This window comes from Garra rufa, chromosome 19, assembly GCF_049309525.1.
Source record: "Garra rufa chromosome 19, GarRuf1.0, whole genome shotgun sequence".
In the NCBI taxonomy this organism is placed as follows: Eukaryota; Metazoa; Chordata; class Actinopteri; order Cypriniformes; family Cyprinidae; genus Garra; species Garra rufa.
In genome coordinates this window covers 24453109-24472107 of record NC_133379.1, presented here as the reverse complement: position 1 = coordinate 24472107, position 18999 = coordinate 24453109, and the positions used below count along the sequence as shown (strand labels likewise).

The following is an 18999-nucleotide window of genomic DNA, read 5'->3' as shown; positions in this document are numbered from 1 at the left end:
AGAAGTACATTATTATGCATATTTATATACTGTAAGTGCTTGTGTCTTAGCATTTGATTAAAGCTGACCTGTGTCTGATTCATTAAAACAATAGTTCTCATGAATACAGTGGATCTGTATTCACCAAAGTAACACTTTGGTGCCATCTTCTGGTTAAAATTCAGTAATGCCGGCCAAGATTTTTGTAAGACTTCTGGCAAGCCAAAATCCAAAGGTTAAAATACCATATTGTTTATTGTATTAGTATTTATTGAATGCATTTGAGCCATTTACGAAGATTTAATTTCCCTTTGGGATTAATAAAGTTAATCTAATCTAATCTAATCTAATTCTAGATGCTCCATTATTGTTATTTACTAATGCCCACCACTCATTAAACTGAATCTGAATGTTTCAGTTTAACACACCTTACATTTAATAATATGTGGATAGATTGCATGCATGCAAATATTCTTAAAAAATACATTTTTTAAAAAATATGCAAAGAAGGATGAGAAAAAATCCAAAGAAAAATAGAAAGACAGCTATCTTCAGCAAATGCTCGGCTCTGGGATTTCTGCCAGTGTGACGATTAATGTCACATGGTTTAAAAGCTGAGAAATATACAGTATGTATATTATATAAGTGATTATATCTTAGTATTTGACATTGTATTTGACACATCTTTAATGCTATTAAAAAACAAAGCAGGCCTGTGTCACATGCATTAAAACAGTAGTTTTTTTTTTAATTATTATTTCTATTTCACTGCCTCCAACCAAAACACAACCAGCTAAAAGTTGATCTGTTATTGGTATAAATATGTGTATGCAACCAATTAGTTAAACTAAAATTTATCAGACTAATATTAAAGTGCCCCTATTATGCCATGTTAAAGGTAGTTAATATTGTTGTAATAGTCTCTTAAAACAGGTTTACATGTATGCAAGTTCAAAAAACACTTTAGTTTTCTCAAAAATTAGATTTAATTTTACCCCGTTTCTAAATGATTCGTAAACGACTCGTGTGAAGCAGTTCGAAGAATCAGTCTCTCTAAACCCCTCCTTTCAGTGAGCCCTCACTGCTGTGATTGGTCAGATGGTGCAGTCCTTTTGGATTGGTCTACCGCTTCAGCGCAAAACGAAACGCCCATTGGCATAACTGAATGACAGCTGCGGAGACCTGTTAATGCATAGAAAAGATAGCCTCGATTTTACCCTATCAATTCGAGCCGGAGTCTGACGATGAAACTGTTTAAGTGTCACATCGACAAGAAACTGTTTTGCAAGCACGACCGGAGCAGGACGTTTCTCAGTGGGTGTCATATGTTACAATTTGCTTTTGTAAGCGAACCGGACACATCTCTACGTTGTGAACTTCAACACTGTACAATCCATAACACTGCGTTAAGCCATCGTTTATCATTATCATTACTTAAACTAATAAGGCAGACAGACAGTCAAGCTGCATCAATCACAAGACTTTTTAGACTACATTGCACTCACAGCTGAACAACAGAACTACAGAAACGCAAGTTAGCCGGTTACCAAGACATGTGCGGGGTTGTTACACACCATAACGTACACAAAGACGTATTTTGAACGATCGCTAGAAAATACAATTATTAATCATACTTACAGGTAGAAGTTCAGAGGAGCAAGCCGGTCCAAATAAACTGGGCACTGATCCATTTTTTAAAACCAAGCGTTTGGTGAATCTCGCGTTGTAACGTTACTCCCCAAGATTGGAAAAGCAGTCATCAGTAAAATGACGCGAACACAACACAAGATTGGCATTGGACTGCTGAGGTGTTGAAAAAATTAATGTTAACCACTCATTCTTGATAGTTTCATCTTTCGGAAGGGCATATAAAACAAATTCACTCTCACAGGCTGTCACAGTGCAGGGCGTCTTCTTGACATGATGTAATCCACGTGAAAATGGTAGGCCTGCTGTTTGTGGGTGGGCAAGTTGTTCGCGAAATTGAATGTGGGCGGACATTACGCAAATGTGTAGCTCGTGACGTGTGGCCGTTACAGAAAAAAGATTCGAATTGCTGACGACTCGTTTAGGCGAATGTGAGCCGACTCTTTTTTTTGTTAGACAAAAACTTTATTTATAGTGCACTGTCGGCGTCACAACTTTGCAGATAGTTTATGTTCACATACAGCTACATGACACACTACATGAAATATCATATTTGAAAAGGCATAATAGGGGCACTTTAATATTATTCTTATTGGCTAATATCTCACTATCAGTTATAAAAACAAATCTGAAAATATTGTATTGCAGGAAGATGTAAAAATATACTTCAAAATCAATCTGTGTTACTCGCGTGCACTGAATGCAGTACCGTTTCAGAATATTTCTGAAGTTTTTCAGTAATGTAAATATGGCTGGTTTCAGCACAAATTTGATTGATCAGATTTCTGCATTGAAGATCACAATAACTGACACAAAGAACAACTGTTGTAGGACTTACTTTAAAACAAAAAGCTAAATCTCACAAATAATTATACAAAGCCACAACAAGTAACGCAATTATAAGTACATTACTTGAAAATAAAAAAATCTGAAATATGATTTTCATGTAAAATGCAATATTTAATAATTGATAGAGGGCCCAAACATTCAAAATTCAGAATCCACATTGTCAGAGATTTTATGGTAAAGGCGCCAGTTGTTTTGAAAATTTTTAGCATTTAGAAGAGTCCCTGAGGAATATTTAAGGATCCTAAAATTAACGTTTATAGGTATAGTCATTATTGCAGTTGGTGAATTATCAAATTTAAGTGTCATGGCTGTTGATAGGTACATAGCAAGTTGTCGACCTTTACATTATTCTCGTATTATGTCACCTTTCACTGTGAGAAGCCATACCTGATTGTTCCCCCTGTTGTCAATCCTATAATTTATGGTATTAAATTAAGAGCATTAAGGGCAAAAATATTGTATATTTTCCCAAGTTTAAGGATTAATAATGTGTATTGTTCACAATTTTAATTTAGTGTTGACTGCTTTTTGTGATGTTTCACTAAAAGTGAAGTTTTATTTTAAAGGATTGGTGTGTTTTTATTATTGAAACAGAATATTTCATTCTTTAAGATGTACTAAGAATGTCACATGATTTTTAACAGCTGAGAGAAGTATATGCATATTTATATAAGAGGTTGTGTCTTCATCATATGCCATTTGACACTGCATATCTGTTGTGCTATTAAAGCTGACAAAGCAGGTCTGTGTCACACACATTAAAACAATGGTTCCTATAAATATAGTAGTTGATATGTATAGGAAGTTATGAACAATGGAACGCTGAAATGATCAAAAATATCACTTTGATGCCATCTTCTGGTTAAAAACCTATACACCACCCCAATTTCTGTAATATTACTGGCAAGCCAAAATCCAAAGATTTCATACTGATCCACTATTGTTATTAGCTAATGCCTATCACTGATTAAACTGAATCTAAAAATTATAGTGCAAAATGATTACACCTTAAATAATAATGTGGGGGTAGATCGCATACAGTGCATGCAAGATATCAACTGTAAACTTAAATTATGTACATTTGAAATATATTTCTCATTTAAACTTGACATTTATTAATCATTAACTCTGTTTCTCCCTTCCAAATTGTTTAGTCTTTTATTTAATTTAAAAAGAAATACACTCATATAGCAAGAAAATTTTCACAAGGGGCATAACTATAATTATTCAAATGTGTGTTTTTTTTTGGTTCAAATATTTTACATTAGGATCATTTTTGTGAATATTATCCTCCAAACTAAAATGTCCACACCGCTGTATTTTTGTGGTGTGCCACATTGGCATATATTCAAACAAGAGTCAACTATAGAGACCAGCATCTCAGCAATGCGAGGATCCTCAAGATTGTTAAGACACCTAAAAATGATAGGCGTCAGGATAAGCATGTGTTTCAGATCAGGTGATGATTTTTTTTTTTTTTTAACGATGATAATTTGCTACAGCCCTAAACACGTGATAATACTCTTGTGTCGTGGTATTTTCTTATTATTTTAAATAGGATTAAGAACAGCATGTCCATTCATTCTGCTACATAATTCAATTTTTCGCTTAAAATCTAATTGGAGTGGCTTCAGTTGAGTCGCTCCTCCTTCTAGGGTCACTTAGAAAATAAGACAGAGCCTGACCAGAGTACTGCGCAAACGTCCTAGGAGTGCCATCATCATCCGAAGATACCAACATGAAACCTCAGAGTATACTTGTTTTGCTTGTCCTTGTCGTCTTAGCACTGCACTGTAAGTTTTTTGCATTTAGTGATAGAAGTGTTTAAATTGACGTCTTATTTAAAGGCATATGTGGTACTTAAATCTGAGAAATCTCATGGCTCCATATCACTCATCCTATAGGATATTTCAGTGCTAAAGCATTTCATTTCTGTCTAAGGCAATGAGAATGAGGCTGCGTCTTTTCCTTGGAGCTGTGCGAGTCTCAGTGGAGTTTGCAGACAAGGAGTGTGTCTGCCTTCTGAGCTTTATTTTGGACCCTTAGGCTGTGGCAAGGGAAACTTGTAAGTTCTGGTTTATGTCTAATATCATAGCAATAATCTGTCACATTAGTTATAAACAATGTTAAAATATACTAGTATTTTTTCTTTTTTCAGGTGCTGTGTATCGCATTTTCTTTGAGAACTGAAAATGAAGTCCACTATGTGTATCCAGCCACATGCCTGCATGTTTGATTTGGGATCATGTACATGGAGATGCCTTAAGGATTAACGTTTTAAATGGTTATGTATATAACACTGATTGTCATCCAATAGCATCAGATGATCAAGAATTTCAAACCATCAGTTTAAGGTGAAACAAAAATTGTTTAGGTCCTCTGATAAACTGCTATTTTGTCTGAATGTATAACACTGCAATGATGCAATAATAAAACTAATAGGCTATTGTTTACCTCTCTGTGGAATTGTGATTCTATTGCTTTTTAAACCTGATCTCGAAGACAACGAGTTTGTAATACGACCTAAAAAAAATTTAAACTTGAACTGAAACCAAAGGTGGAAAATTAGATTATTCATTTGAGCAGCTATATGGTAATACATTTTTTCATATAACTATTTTGAGAACAATATTTTGTTTCCAAGAGACTTTTGATAAAACAGTTTTCTGAAAAACCTTAAATCAAAAACTGACAAGACAAATATTTTTTGCAACAAAGACTGATCACTGAATAGAAAGTGAGTGCTATTTTAAATAATACATTAAAACTTTACTGTTAACCAGATTCTGCCAAACTATCTATAGTTTATTCAGACACCTTCAACATTTCTCACATTATCACAGTTTTTTCGCTATAGTTTAGAAAAAAAAAGTAATAAAATATTACAAGAACTAAGAGTTAAACAGTGTCAGAACAAATTCATCCTGATAATGTCTGATAACTTTCATAGAAAGGTAATGGTTTACAATCAACCAAAAAAAAAAAAAAAATGTTTAATATTGTTTAAATTAAACAAATATATTGCAAAACATGTTTTGCTTAATTTTATTTAGTCTGTGGTTTAAAACGATCGAAAGAAAAAACACTTAAGCAAAACATGGTCAGGTCAAAGTGTCTGAATAATTTTTGATCCCAAATTTTAATAAATTTTACTGGTAGTCTATGAAGAATTTTTGGGTATGATATGTCATATGCTTATTTTGCTATTCTCACAAACATAAATAACCTATACTGTACTGCACCCACTGGTAAATATATAATAAATAATAATTATATCTGATGTCTAAATAATGTTAGGTCTGACTGTATACATAACTTCAAATGCCTAATCTACATAATAATAATAATATTTATTACATTATAACTTAATAAATAACTTATTAACAAAAAATAACCATATAGTTACAACAAAATAGATGGCACCACTGTCTAAAATAAAATAAAAACTTACTAAATGACTCTGAACGCTTGTTGCATTGCTTTACAGTAGCAACAACGCTGTTAGTAAATTACTTAAAGTTATTTATAGAAATTATGAACGGTATCATGGTTACCATACTTATTTTTCATAAGGGTTACAAGAGTTCGTGGTATAAAAAGATACAAGAACCTGCACCAACTGAAATATTGACACCATATGCTAAAATACATGTGGCGTAAACATAGTAAAAGCAAATATACATGTTGTGTAGTGCAGTCGAATGCAGTATGTAGACTTCCTACCTCTGCTATTCGGCGCTTTAGCCCACATGACCGGAAGTAAATACGATTCAGCAGCAGTTCCCGCGTTTGGCGACTCTTTCAATCACAAGCGTAAACTTGGAGTTGCAGCCCGATATGCCGGATATGGATGACCTGTATTTAGACAACATTGACGAATATGTCAATGATCAAAACAAGATCGTAAGTCGTTTTTATAATGATATCCTTCTTGTCATATGTAACGTTAACATTAAAGGTGAAATGCTTACATGTAGCAGCATGCTTGTTTACTGTGCAGGGTTGGAAACCGAGAAAAATACCGGTATTAAATCATTTTCATGACGTTCGGTTCCGTTAACAGTTCATTTTATTCTGTGCAGCCTGTTTTCCGTATGACACTACTTTGGAGTTGTTGTTGTTTTTACTGAATCAACCACATCCTATTTTGCATCTTAATGAATAAAATCCCACTCTAAGCGAACAAAAAATACGTTTAACAGTTACTAGACTTAATGCTAGAGAGAAATCGTTTTAGTTAATGACTGACTGTTAACATGTAAAGATACACATTATGAGTTTTATTGAAATCAAATGGCCGTTGTTATACATACTAAGTATACGTACTAATACAGTCTATACATACTAAGTATGAGAATAGCTACATTATCAACTATTCTACCTTTATTTTTTTATTTTTGCAGGTCACCTACAAATGGCTCAGTTTAACTCTTGGAGTCCATGTCAACACAGCTAAACAGTAAGTCATTTCCTTTTTATTGACACCTCTTTTAATTTATTAAAGCATTTGATAATCTGTTGGAATCACTAATATTTCTGTAACATGTTTGCAGAATGCTGTATCATTACCTGCAGCAGAAACGCAATGAAAGTTCAGGGAAGTCCCTTAATGCCACTTACCTTGTATCTGGGAAGTGTGTTGAGAATGGAAGTACGGTAAGGACCGAGGTCTTAACCTTTGTGAAATTAATATTTCCCAGATAATCATTACTTTAAGATCTGCAAATAAATGTTTTCCATTGCTTTTAGTGCCATAAAGTGTCAGTAGTACGTGAGGACAAGCTTGAAGGTAAGATTACGATACTTGTATCTGTAAATTACAACAAATAGCATTAATCCTAGGCTAAAATGTTAGGCTTTTCAAATCTCACATAGGTGATCTTAAATTTAGTGATTGATGCGGAAAATGATTGATTCGGAGTCAGACTGGTGGGGTTAAAATGATTATACAATTTATTCAAATAGTTTCAGATAAATTTCATATATTGCAAAAACGCAATATAGACCACAATCCAGACAATAGTCATAAATGAAAGATTAACACAATTAAGAGTCCATAAATCCATTAATTAGGAGTAAACATTGATTTCAATGTTATATTAATAAGCCAATTCAAATCTGTTCAATAATAGTATACTTCTTTGAGAAGATATACAAATGCAAAAATTATAAGAAATATTGCAATAATAATATTTACTGTCTTAAAAGTTGAGAATTCCATAAAAGCCAAATTGCAATTAATAAAGTCAAATTCTAATATCAAATCTGAGAAAATTAAGTCTAATAGAAAATTAGACTGTTTCAGGTGCACCCAGAAGAAAGTTGAGATCGGAGTAAAGGAGGTTGAGAAGTCTGAAGTCTCCGATCTGTCCTAAATACAATTGCAAGACTTTTTATACCCTAAAACCAGACAACTCAGGAAGTCTGAAGGTCAAAGTCAGTTGAAAATACATCAATACATCAACTTGTGAATAAACTCGTGATTAGTAATTATAAACTCAGTTGAGTGGACGTGCAGTTTCATTTCTCCTTTTTAGTTTAATTTATATCTTGAGACATTGAGACGTGTTAATGCTAATCTAATTGTCCATCTAAACTGTCTTCATTAAGTGCCAAGAATAACCATGTTGCGGAACTGTGCTTCGGACATCACACATACATAGATGGAAAATACAGATGAAACATATGCTTCGAAGGATGAATAAAGCATTCAGCACTATATTGAGTAGCTTAATCAATAAGATATAACCAAACTTCTAATATTTCAAGATGATTATTAATGTGTGTTAATATTTCTATATTTTGATTAAGAACGCAATACTCATGTCTCAGCTCGTGATCAAAAGTGTTATTAATTTGCATATTTGTCCACCAACCCAAACTTTAAAAAGGCACATTTACTAAGAAGTAGTTATTGTTCTAAGAACATCGGTCTGTCTGTCGGAGTTAATGATAGATATGATAAAATGTACGAAAATAACATAGCTACATAGCAACAGCATACAGTCTCATGTCATGTCTCAAAAGGGTCATTGAATACATATTCTCAAAAATATTAATAATGATATAAATATAATAATTCATAAGACATATTCATAAAACACTTAATAATGCATAATCCTACATATGAATATGCAAATTCTTGTTAATTTCATAAAGTCGACACATCAGTGATTATAATCTTTATAATCTTAAATATATTAATCAAATATATGTTTTTCATTTATTTACACTACAAGTCTCTTCTGCTCACCAAGCCTGCAATTATTTGATCCAAAATACAACAAAAGCAGTAATACTGTGAAATATTTTTACTATTTAAAATAACTGCTTTCTATTTGAATATATTTAAAAATGTAATTTATTCCTGTGATCAAAGCTAACTTTTCAGCATCATTACTCCAGTCTTCAGTGTCACATGATCCTTCAGAAATCAATCTAATATGCTGATTTGCCATTCAAGAAACATTTATTATTACTATTATTATTATTATTATCAATGTTTAAAACAGTTGAGTAGATATTTTTCAGGATTCCTTGATGAATAGAAAGATTCAAGGATAAGCATTTATCTGAAATAAAAAGCTTTTATAACAATATGCACTATGCCATCCAAAAGCTTGACGTCAGTGTGTATGTATATGTATATGTATATAATATATAGATATACATATACATATACATATAAAGTGCCCTCCACTAATATTGGCACCCTTAGTAAATATGAGCAAAGGTGACTGTGAAAATAAATCTGCATTGTTTATCCTTTAGATCTTTCATTTGAAAAATTCACAAAATTCTAACCTTTCATTGAAGTAAAATTATGTAAAATTGGGGGGGGGGGGGGTATCTCATTATGACATAAATGTTTTTCTCTAGTTCACGTTGGCCACAATTATTGGCACCCCTTAAAAATTTGTCTAAGTAAAATATCTCTAAAGTATATTCCCATTAATATTACAATCATCCATAACAAGAAGTAATCATCCATCACAAGAAGTAAAACCAAAGAATGTAGTGCAGAACAAGTTTGTTGAGCTTCACAAAATAGAAAGTGGCTGTAAGAAAAGAGCTAAAGCATTGAAAATCCCCATTCCCACCATCAGGGCAATAATTAAGAAGTTCCAATCAACTAAAGATGTTACAAATCTGCCTAGAAGAGGACGTGTGTCTATATCATCCTAATGCACAATAAGGAGGAGAGTTTTAGTGGCCAAAGACTCTCCAAGGATCACAGTTGGAGAATTGTTGAGTCTTGGGGTAAGAAAGCCTAAAATAAAATGATCAAACAGCCCCTACATCACCACATGTTGTTGCAGAGGGTTTCAAGAAAAAATCCTCCTGACTCACCCAAAAACAAGCTCCAGCATATTCAATTGTCAGACACAGTGTTGTTTTCGTCAACAATGACGATGACGAAATCATTTCGTTGATGCCACTTTTTTTTCATTACGATAATGAGACGATGACGAGATAAAAATGGCTCGTTGATGACTAAAACATGACATTTCTGCTTATTGTGCATGCCAATTAAAACCGAAAAAGTATCTGCCGCTATGGCAAGCCGTTTTAGCATTAAATACTCTTTGCCATACTAGTATGGCAAGCCGTTTTAGCATTCTATCCTTGTTTGGTTACGCTCAACACGTCACATTGTTGTCACTCAGACAGACAGACGATTAACCATGATGGCGGCAGTTTGCACACAGGGTGGTCGCAAACGGTGAGAGGACCTATGGGTGTATTTCAAATATATGTCTTTTATGTCTAAAACCATTCCTTCATTATTGTAATTATTGGTGAAAATAGTCGATCCGGAAGCTCACATTGTGTTGAACTATAGATCTGCTATTTTCACAACTTATAAGTGACACTACCAAACAGCAAAATACTTACTGACCTACATTAATTTGTTAAAAGACTTTTTCCCCTTTTTTTGACTAAAACTAGACTAAAACATTTTTGACTTTTCGTCGACTAAAATTGGACTAAAACTATCACATTTAGAAGTGACTAAAATTTGACTAAAACTAATAAGCATTTTAGTCCATAAGACTAAGACTAAATCTAAGATGGTTGTCAAAAACAACACTGGTCAGACATGATTGGAACTTCAAACAGGACTGGCTGCTATGGTCAGAGGAAACTAAAAATGAGTTTTTTGGCAGCTAACCCTCCAGATGGTTTTGGTGCAGACAGGGATTAAAAAAAAAAAAGTACCCCATGCCCATGCTTAAAAATACGGCTAGGTCTTAATTTTGTGGACCTGTTTTTCTGCCGGAGGTCCTGGACATCTTGTTTAGATACATGGCTTCATGGATTCTATCAAATACCAGCAGATAAAAAATCAAAACCTGACCTCTGTTAGAAATCCTATAATGGGCCATGGTTGCATCTTCCAAACTCATTAGACATTGTTGAAAAAAAACTCAGAACTGTTATCTTGGGAAAAGGACGCTGCAATAATTGGGTGTCAATAATAGTGGCCACCGTGAACTAGAGAAAAACATTTATTTTAATGAGATTTCACCCATAGGTTTGATTATTTTACTTAAATGGCAGGTTAGAATTTTGTGATTTTTTTTGAATGAAAGATCAAAAGGATAAATTAGACAGATTTATTTTCACATCCACGTTTGCTCATATTTACCAAGGGTGCCAATATTAGTGGAGGGCACTGTATATATATCTTCTGAACTTTCTATTCATCAAAGAAACCTCTATTACAAAGAAAATTCTACTGTTTTCAACATATTAAATTAAACATAAGAAATTAAATCATATAAATAATGCATATTTTATATATGTATATAAAAATTTCATATGATTTTCATTTTTGTGATTTGTGTTTATTATTATTATTTTTTTTGCTCAGCTGTTAAAGCAAAAATGGACGTGACCATCAGTGTGCATGTGTACAGTGTGCAAAGAGCTGAGCTGAAGGATAGTTCACCACTTTACAATACAGATTACGATGCTGTTAAGGAGAACCTCAAAAACTGCAACAAGTAAGTGATACTCATATAATCTGTAATGCTTCACACGCATACATGACATGCTAAAGTTGTGACACATCCAATATTTCTGGTCTTTCCTCAGGTACAGCGCTATACGTTGTGCTGCGGCAGTCCCCATGTCATCCGCAGAGCTGCAGAAAGCTCAAGAGATGGCTTTGGCCCCTCCAGCGGAGAGGGAAATCAGTAAACCTGGCTTGAATGAAAACACTTCAGCTACCTCCAAACCCAGTGCTAAGCAGCCAGCAGGCATCATGGGAATGTTTGCAAGCAAAAATGCTTCTAAGAGCCAAGAATCCAGCAAGGAAGTGAAAACAGAGCAGAAAGACGATTCTTCTCTGGTACGGGTGTAACTCTATAGTTTAATGTTAATGGCACACAAGACTGTGAAATTTATAATGGTTTCATATGTTGTAGGTTGAAACATCAAAAAGCAAAACAACCTCCAAAGCGAACCCGATGAGTAACTTCTTTGGAAAGTCTGCCCCCAGTGAGTTCTGTCTTTTCTGCCAAATAATTGAAACAAAGCATAACATACAGTAACCAAATGTAACCGTGTGACATTTAGAAAAGGCTGATGAAAAACCCAACAAAAGCATCAAAGAAGAGACGGATGGCAGCTCAACAGCAACGGCTACTGCGAGTATGAAACAGTCACAGACGTCTCCCAAATCTGAGACTGACATTAAAGAGGAACAATCCAAGGTGCCCAGTGCCAAATCAAAAGACACTCGGAAGTAAGGTCCCCTCTTCTAAGAAATATTGTTTAAAAAATCTACATACAAATATTTGACACATGCTATGTTTGTCCTCTTAAATGTGAGCTAAAAGCTAAATTTGCTTCCTTCAAGTAAAACAAAGCGAGCTGAGGTTGTGGACAGTGACGATGAGAAAATGGAGAGCCAGCAGAAGAAGAGACGGCGGATAAAGAAGCCCCAGCCAGACAGCAGTGATGATGAGGGTAGGAAAGAGATAGGGAGAAAAAAAAAATGGAAAAAATCAGGCTCACGTCATGCTTGGCAGATTTGAATCAGTCCAGATGAGGCGCTCTGTGACCCAAAATGAAGAAAAACAAAGAAATAGGTTCTCCCTCTGGGCAGACTGCTGAATAAAATATCAGAATTGCTCTCTGACAAACAAAAGCTAATTGATAACATTCATTGTTTTTTTCCTTATTCTCTTTCTTTTCCTTCTGTCAATACATATATATATATATATATATATATATATATATATACTTAATATATGTCTCTTCTTCCCTTTTTCAGTTGTGCCAGATTCTCCACCTGTGCCTAATGTACATACTCCCAGCCCTAAAAAGCAAGTGAAGAGAGAGCCTGTTTCACACCAAGAAGTAAGTGTTACTAACACCAATAATTACTGGCTTTTTTAGGAACAGGACTTCCAAACATACCAAAAATGCAGAAAAAAATATATTGTGAAATATTATTACAGTTAAATGGTTTTGTATTTTAAAATATAATTTATTCCTGTGATGCTAAGCTGAATTTTCATTAGGTATTACTCCAGTTTTCAGTGTCACATGATTCTTCAGAAATCATTCTAATATGCTGATTTATTATTTTTATTATCAATGTTGGCAACAGTTGTGCTGCTTAATATTTTTTTAAAACCTGTGATTAAACCTGTTTTTCAGGATTCTATAATTAATAAAAAGTCATAAAGAACAGCATTTATTCAAAATGGAAATCTTTTCTAACAGTAAAAGTCTTTGCTTTCACTTTTTATCAATTTAATATGTCCTTGGTGAAAAAAGTATTTATTTATTTATTTAAAAAAAAGAAAGAATAAAAATGTACTGACCACAAACTTTTAAATGGTAGTTTCAGGGTTCCTACGGGGTTTGGAAAAGTATGGAATTTGATTTAAGTATTTTCCAAATCTGGAAAAGTATGGAAAAAAGAAAGCACAATATTTGTGTTTCCAGACTTTTACCCATATTCATTTTTTGGTAACACTTTACAATAAGGTTCCTTAGTTAACATGAACTAATAATGAACTGCACTTATACAGCATTTATTCGTTTTTGTTAATGTTAATTTCAACATTTACTAATACATTATTAAAATCTTGTTAACATTAGTTAATGCAGCGTGAACTAACATGAACAAACAATGAACAACTGTATTTCCATTAACTAACGTTAATGAAGATTAGTAAATAGTAAATACAGTAACAAATGTATTGCTCATGGTTAGTTCATGATAGTTAGTACATTAACTAATGTTTACCTAATGAACCTTATTGTAAAGTGTTACCCATTTTTTTTATAATAGGAAATGTAAGCATTTTGGGTTTCTTTGCACAATATTCATAGCACCGTATTACACAGCCTCAAGGACCTTTGCAAACATAAAAAATACACAGACTTTTATGTGTGCAATGTGGTTTCTTGGCCTCCACATGCGTTAAAGAAACCTTAAAAAGACCTTGAAATACTGCATAATGCCTTAATGAAAGCCAAATTTAAACACTTTTTACAGTACCAGTCTTTTTTATAGATCCTTGAACTTGCAAATTTTATGTCATTAGCTCATTTTGTGTCATGGTTTCTGCACCGCCACAGAGGATGTGTTAAATTGGACATTATGCCAAAAAAAGCCAAATTGTGAGAACGTAGATTTCTGTTAATTCATGTGCATCCGTGCTCTTGTTTTTATTCATAGTGACAAACAAATGAATATAAAACTAGAAATTGTAACGCATAAGCATGCAAAAAATTCCCATGTGCATGTGAATATTTTCTCGAGGACACACAAAAAAAAGGTTTCTTGTGTGCATGTAAAAGTCTGTCTTTTTTTTTTTTTAGGGATTCTGTATGTTGTTATTTCAAGAAAATCAATGAAAAAACCCTGAGAAAATAAAAATATTTACAGATGACTGTACTATATACCAAATATAAAGCTGAAAATAATGCTTTATGAACCATTTATGTTAAATACGGTCTGAAAATCGACTGAGAGGTTTGGAAATTTGAGTCTAGAAAAGTATGGAATTTTAAAATGGAAAATGTGTAGGAACCCTGTAGTTTGTATTGTTACAAAAGATTTTTATTTTAAATAAACACTGTTCTTTTAAACTTTTTTTTATTAATGAATCCTGAAAAAAAGTATCATTGTTCCAACAAAATAAGCAGCACAACTGTTTTCAACCTTGATAATAAATCAGCATATCAAAATGATTTCTGAAGGATCATGTGACACTGAAGACTTGAGTAATGATGCTAAAAATTTAGCTTTGCATTACAGGAATAAATTACGATTTAAAATGTGTTCACATTTAAAACAGTTATTTTACGTTAAAATACTATTTCACAATATTACTGTTTTTTTTTTCTGGATTTTTGATCAAATACATGCAGCCTTGATGAGCAAATTTTAAAAACATTACAAATCTTACTGATCCCCAAACTTTTGAACAGCAGTGTACAAGTCACATTTGTATTTTCCATGCAGTAATATTGTCATTGATTATGTTCTTGATTCACTCAGGAGAGCTCAGGGGTGAAGAGGAGGAAAAGAAGGCGTGTTTTGAAGTCTACAACATTTGTTGATGAAGATGGTTCCTTTGGTAAGTACAATTTCAGTCGATTTATATTGGTCATTCACTAGCCTTGATCGGCTCCACAAACTTGAAACCATCAAATCTGTAATATAATTGAGAATGGTTTTACAAATTTATCGTATGTACAACTGGGTTCAATGCAAATGCAAAATGTTTTACTGACAGCATTTGTGGCATTTATGTCAGTTACCACAGAGTTTTTCTGCTCATAACAAAGTACACAGGGCCCGGCAGTAAATATTACAATGCACAGTGTTTTAAAAGTTTCTTTTTTTGTGGTAATTGACATTTTACTTATCCATTGTTTCCTTTTTTACCTGGAAGATTCCTTAAAATATCCGTGCATAACAGTAACTGAACTCTCTCCTTACTTTTACAAGCACATCTTTTCTAAGCCCTGACAGAAAGACTTAAACCATTGAGTAAATCATATGCTATGTGACAGAAATACAGACGGCTGGCAAACTATATTTGCTGAGACTGTTTATTCCAGATGATTTTTGACTTTAAAGCACGAATGTGTGTTTGATTCCTATAACATCTAGCCACTGGTATTATTTTTGTACTAGACCAGTGTCTAATATTACGCATTCCTTAATGCTAGTTGTCCCTTTACCACAAAAACTCTTTGAAGTGGATTTTTTTGTTGTTGTTGTATGGTAACAAAATTTATTTCACATGTTATTTTTTCCTTATTTGTTATTACATGCGAATGACCAGACCAAGATTTATAGCATAGCCAGGAATGTGTATTGTTTTAAAACCTGTTGTGTTGGCTACAGATGCAGTAATTTAAGATGGCTTAAGAGAAGGCTGTTAATATTAAGGAACTTTCCTTTGGCCAAAAAGAATGGCAATTTAAAAAAATCTCTGTGAAAAGTGAGTACTCATACCCTTCATGGTTTTCACATTTTATGTTGCTGCCCTTATGTTAAACTGCTTTAAATTACTTTTTTTCACATCAATCTACACTTCATACACCATAATGTCATCACAAAAACAGAACTATCACAACTCCATAAATTTAATATAAAAAAATATATATATGTACAATGCATAAGTATTCATACACTTAACTCAGTACTTAGCTGAATCACCTTTACAGCCTCAAGTCTTGTTGGATATTATGCAACAAGCTTTGCTCATTAGCATTGATGCTTGGATTTCCTGTTCATCAGACCAGAGAATCTTGTTTCTCACAGTCTGAAGGTCTTTGAGGTGCTTTTTTGCAAATTCTGAATGTGTTTTCATGTGTCTTCACTGAGGAGAGGATTGAGTTTGGCCACACCGCTATAAAGCCCAGATCGGTAGAGTGTTGCAGTGATGTTTGTTCTTCTGTAGATCTCTCCTATCTCCACACATGATCATGGAGTTCAACTAGAGTAAACATCAGGTTCTTGGTCACCACTCTAACCAAAGTCTTTTGCCGTCAATTGCTCAGTTTGTCCAGGAGGCCAGCTCTAGAAAGAGTCCTGGTTGTTTCAAACTTCTTCCATTAAGAGTAACCATGAGTTTCTGTGAACCTTCAATGCAGCAGATATTTTTTTCTGAACTCTTCCCCAGATGTGTGGCTTGACCTAATCCTGTTTCTGAGCTCTACAGGCAGTTTTTGTTTTACCCCAGGGCTTGGTTTTTGCTCTATGCATTTTCAGCTGTTAGACCTTTTATTAAGACGTGTGTGCCTTTCCAAATCATGACCGTTCAAATAAATTTGCCACAGGTTAACATCATTCAAAGTGTAGGACCATCTACAAGCAACATGAATGCTTATGAATTTAAAGTGTTCCAGATAAGGGTCTGAATACTTACGCAATAGAATCATTTAAGTTTTTTATTTAAATAAATTTGCAAAGATTTTAAAAACCATTTTTTTGCTTTGCCATTATGGTGTAAACTGATGTGGGTGAAAACAAAATATTTAAAGCAGTTTAACCTAAGGCAGCAACATAAAATGTGAACAAAAATGAAGGGGTATGAATACTTTCCAAAGGCACTGTATGTATTGACTCCAAACCACACTTACTCACTTGATGGTGTTTCTCTGACAATCTATAACCTACGTTTATGTTTTCCTAGTGACTGAGAAGGGTTATGTGAGTGAGTCTTACTCTGAAAGTGAAGAGGAGCCTGAACCCAACAGTCAAGCCAAGCAATCAAGCTCAATCAAGCAGTCATTTGGAAAAAAAGTCGAAGAGAAAAAAGAAAAGAGTCAGAAGAAGACCTCGGCTGCTAACAAATCCACAAAACAGCCATCCATCATGGGATTCTTCCAAAAGAAATAACATTTTTTATTCTTTCACGAACTTTTAAAGGAGTAGTTCACCTGGAAATGCAAGCTGTCATTAGTTACTCATCCTCATGTTGTTCCATAAGTTCTCGTATAAGTTCATTAAAGAGGAAGGAAAAAATAATAAAACAACATGAGGATGAAGAAATAATGACTTCTTTTTTGGGGTGAAATATACCTTTAAGCACTTAACAACAGTGAACCACATATGATGCTCTAAGGAGGAAATATGTATTCAGAAACACTGACACAAGATTTCTGTTTCTACACGAACAACCCTTGTGCTGACTATCCATTGAACTTCACATGCTGGATTTCAGTTCTGGGCCTGTTACAATTGTCTGTTGTAGTATGTAAATGTATGATCCTGCTGATCTAGCAGATTTACTTACCATAAACCAACCTGCACATGGCCAACCGCCAATACTTCCCGGTCTTATTTCATCATTATCTGTCTATTTTTAGTGTGTTGCTAGAAAATAAATCGAAAATTTAAATACTTTTTCTTTTTGTTTGGATTAATATTCTTGTAAAAAAAATTTTTTAGTTGGTTTGGTCTTGTTTGGTTCCTGTAAGTGAAGTTGTTTTCTCCTCAGAGGTTCATATTTCTACATGACATCAGTTTCTGGCTCCATAGTTGTGTTGATCTTGGACATTTCCATTTATCAAAACGAAACTTACTGTGTGGAAAGGCATGCCTCTGTAAATGCACATCAAAATCAGTCCAAGCTCTTCTGATCCAGTGCCACAGACGTGAAATTGACCGTTTTGTGCCAAGACATCATTCCCCATAAACTCACTTTTTTTTTTTCCCCCGAGGAAAGGCTTCTAAACTTAGTCCTGAGTTAGCATGTGCAATTGAATTCAAGAACAGAGTGTTCTTTATATTGTTGTAAAACATTTGTAATTGCGCTTTCAAACCTTAAGTCTAGCAAAGTCAGAATTAATGCTTTGTATATTAAATAATAAAAAAAGATTTCTCTTTGTGATCACTTGATGTGTAAAAAATAACCTTTTGACACTAATTACCTTATCCAGCTGCATTCTGTGAGGGAAAACAATTTGGTTTTGTTTGTTTTGTGCAGTTAGGTGTTCCCTCGTTCCCTTAGCTCACCCTTGCTGGCCTCTGGCTGGGCAGTTAGATGTAGACTGGGTTGAGACGCCCGTCCTGGATACCTTATCAAACAGCCGTTTAAAATTTTAGGTGCCTCGTTGTCTGAGAAAATCCTTTGCTCGATTGCATAGCTGTCGTCGGAAAAATGCGGCAATAGTTTTGGCACGCCAGCGCTTCGGGCGAGTCCGGTTAACTGTTTCCAGGTCTATCTTGCGTCTTCAAAGGTGCACTTGTTCCGCTACCTGTTTGGATTCTTTTGGTTTTCATATGAAGCACTAATGCACAACAATTTGCAGCCTGATTGCTAGTGAGAATACTGGCTGCATTATTAGATATTTGTGACCACAAAACCAGTCATAAGGGTCAATTTTTTGAAATTGAGATTGGCATCTGAAAGCTGAATAAGCTTTCCATTGATGTATGGCTTATTAGGATAGGACAATATTTGGCAGAGATACAACTTTGAATTTGAGGGTGCAAGAAAAAAGTCGCCTTTAAAGTTGTCCAAATTAAGTTCTTAGCAA

General features: G+C 33.9%; 1 protein-coding gene across 1 annotated transcript; it reads left to right on the top strand.

The window, feature by feature from the left end:
• The first annotated feature begins 6246 nt into the window (after window positions 1-6246).
• On the top strand, window positions 6247-17865 carry pold3 (polymerase (DNA-directed), delta 3, accessory subunit). The gene is made up of 12 exons (XM_073824523.1): window positions 6247-6378; window positions 6879-6934; window positions 7029-7131; window positions 7225-7264; window positions 11351-11483; window positions 11575-11830; window positions 11907-11979; window positions 12058-12226; window positions 12341-12450; window positions 12758-12843; window positions 15002-15080; window positions 17151-17865. Exons 1-12 carry the CDS (start codon window positions 6313-6315, stop codon window positions 17354-17356), a joined length of 1377 nt encoding a protein of 458 aa, XP_073680624.1. The 5' UTR covers window positions 6247-6312; the 3' UTR covers window positions 17357-17865.
• Window positions 17866-18999: the final 1134 nt, after the last annotated feature.

Bases quoted from the DNA above. Each gene is read 5' to 3' on its own strand.
- pold3 (XM_073824523.1), top strand. From the start codon at position 6,313: ATGCCGGATATGGATGACCTGTATTTAGACAACATTGACGAATATGTC. The intron at 6,379-6,878 runs GTAAGTCGTTTT...TTATTTTTGCAG, and splicing joins TCAATGATCAAAACAAGATC to GTCACCTACAAATGGCTCAG. The intron at 15,081-17,150 runs GTAAGTACAATT...ATGTTTTCCTAG, and splicing joins TGATGAAGATGGTTCCTTTG to TGACTGAGAAGGGTTATGTG.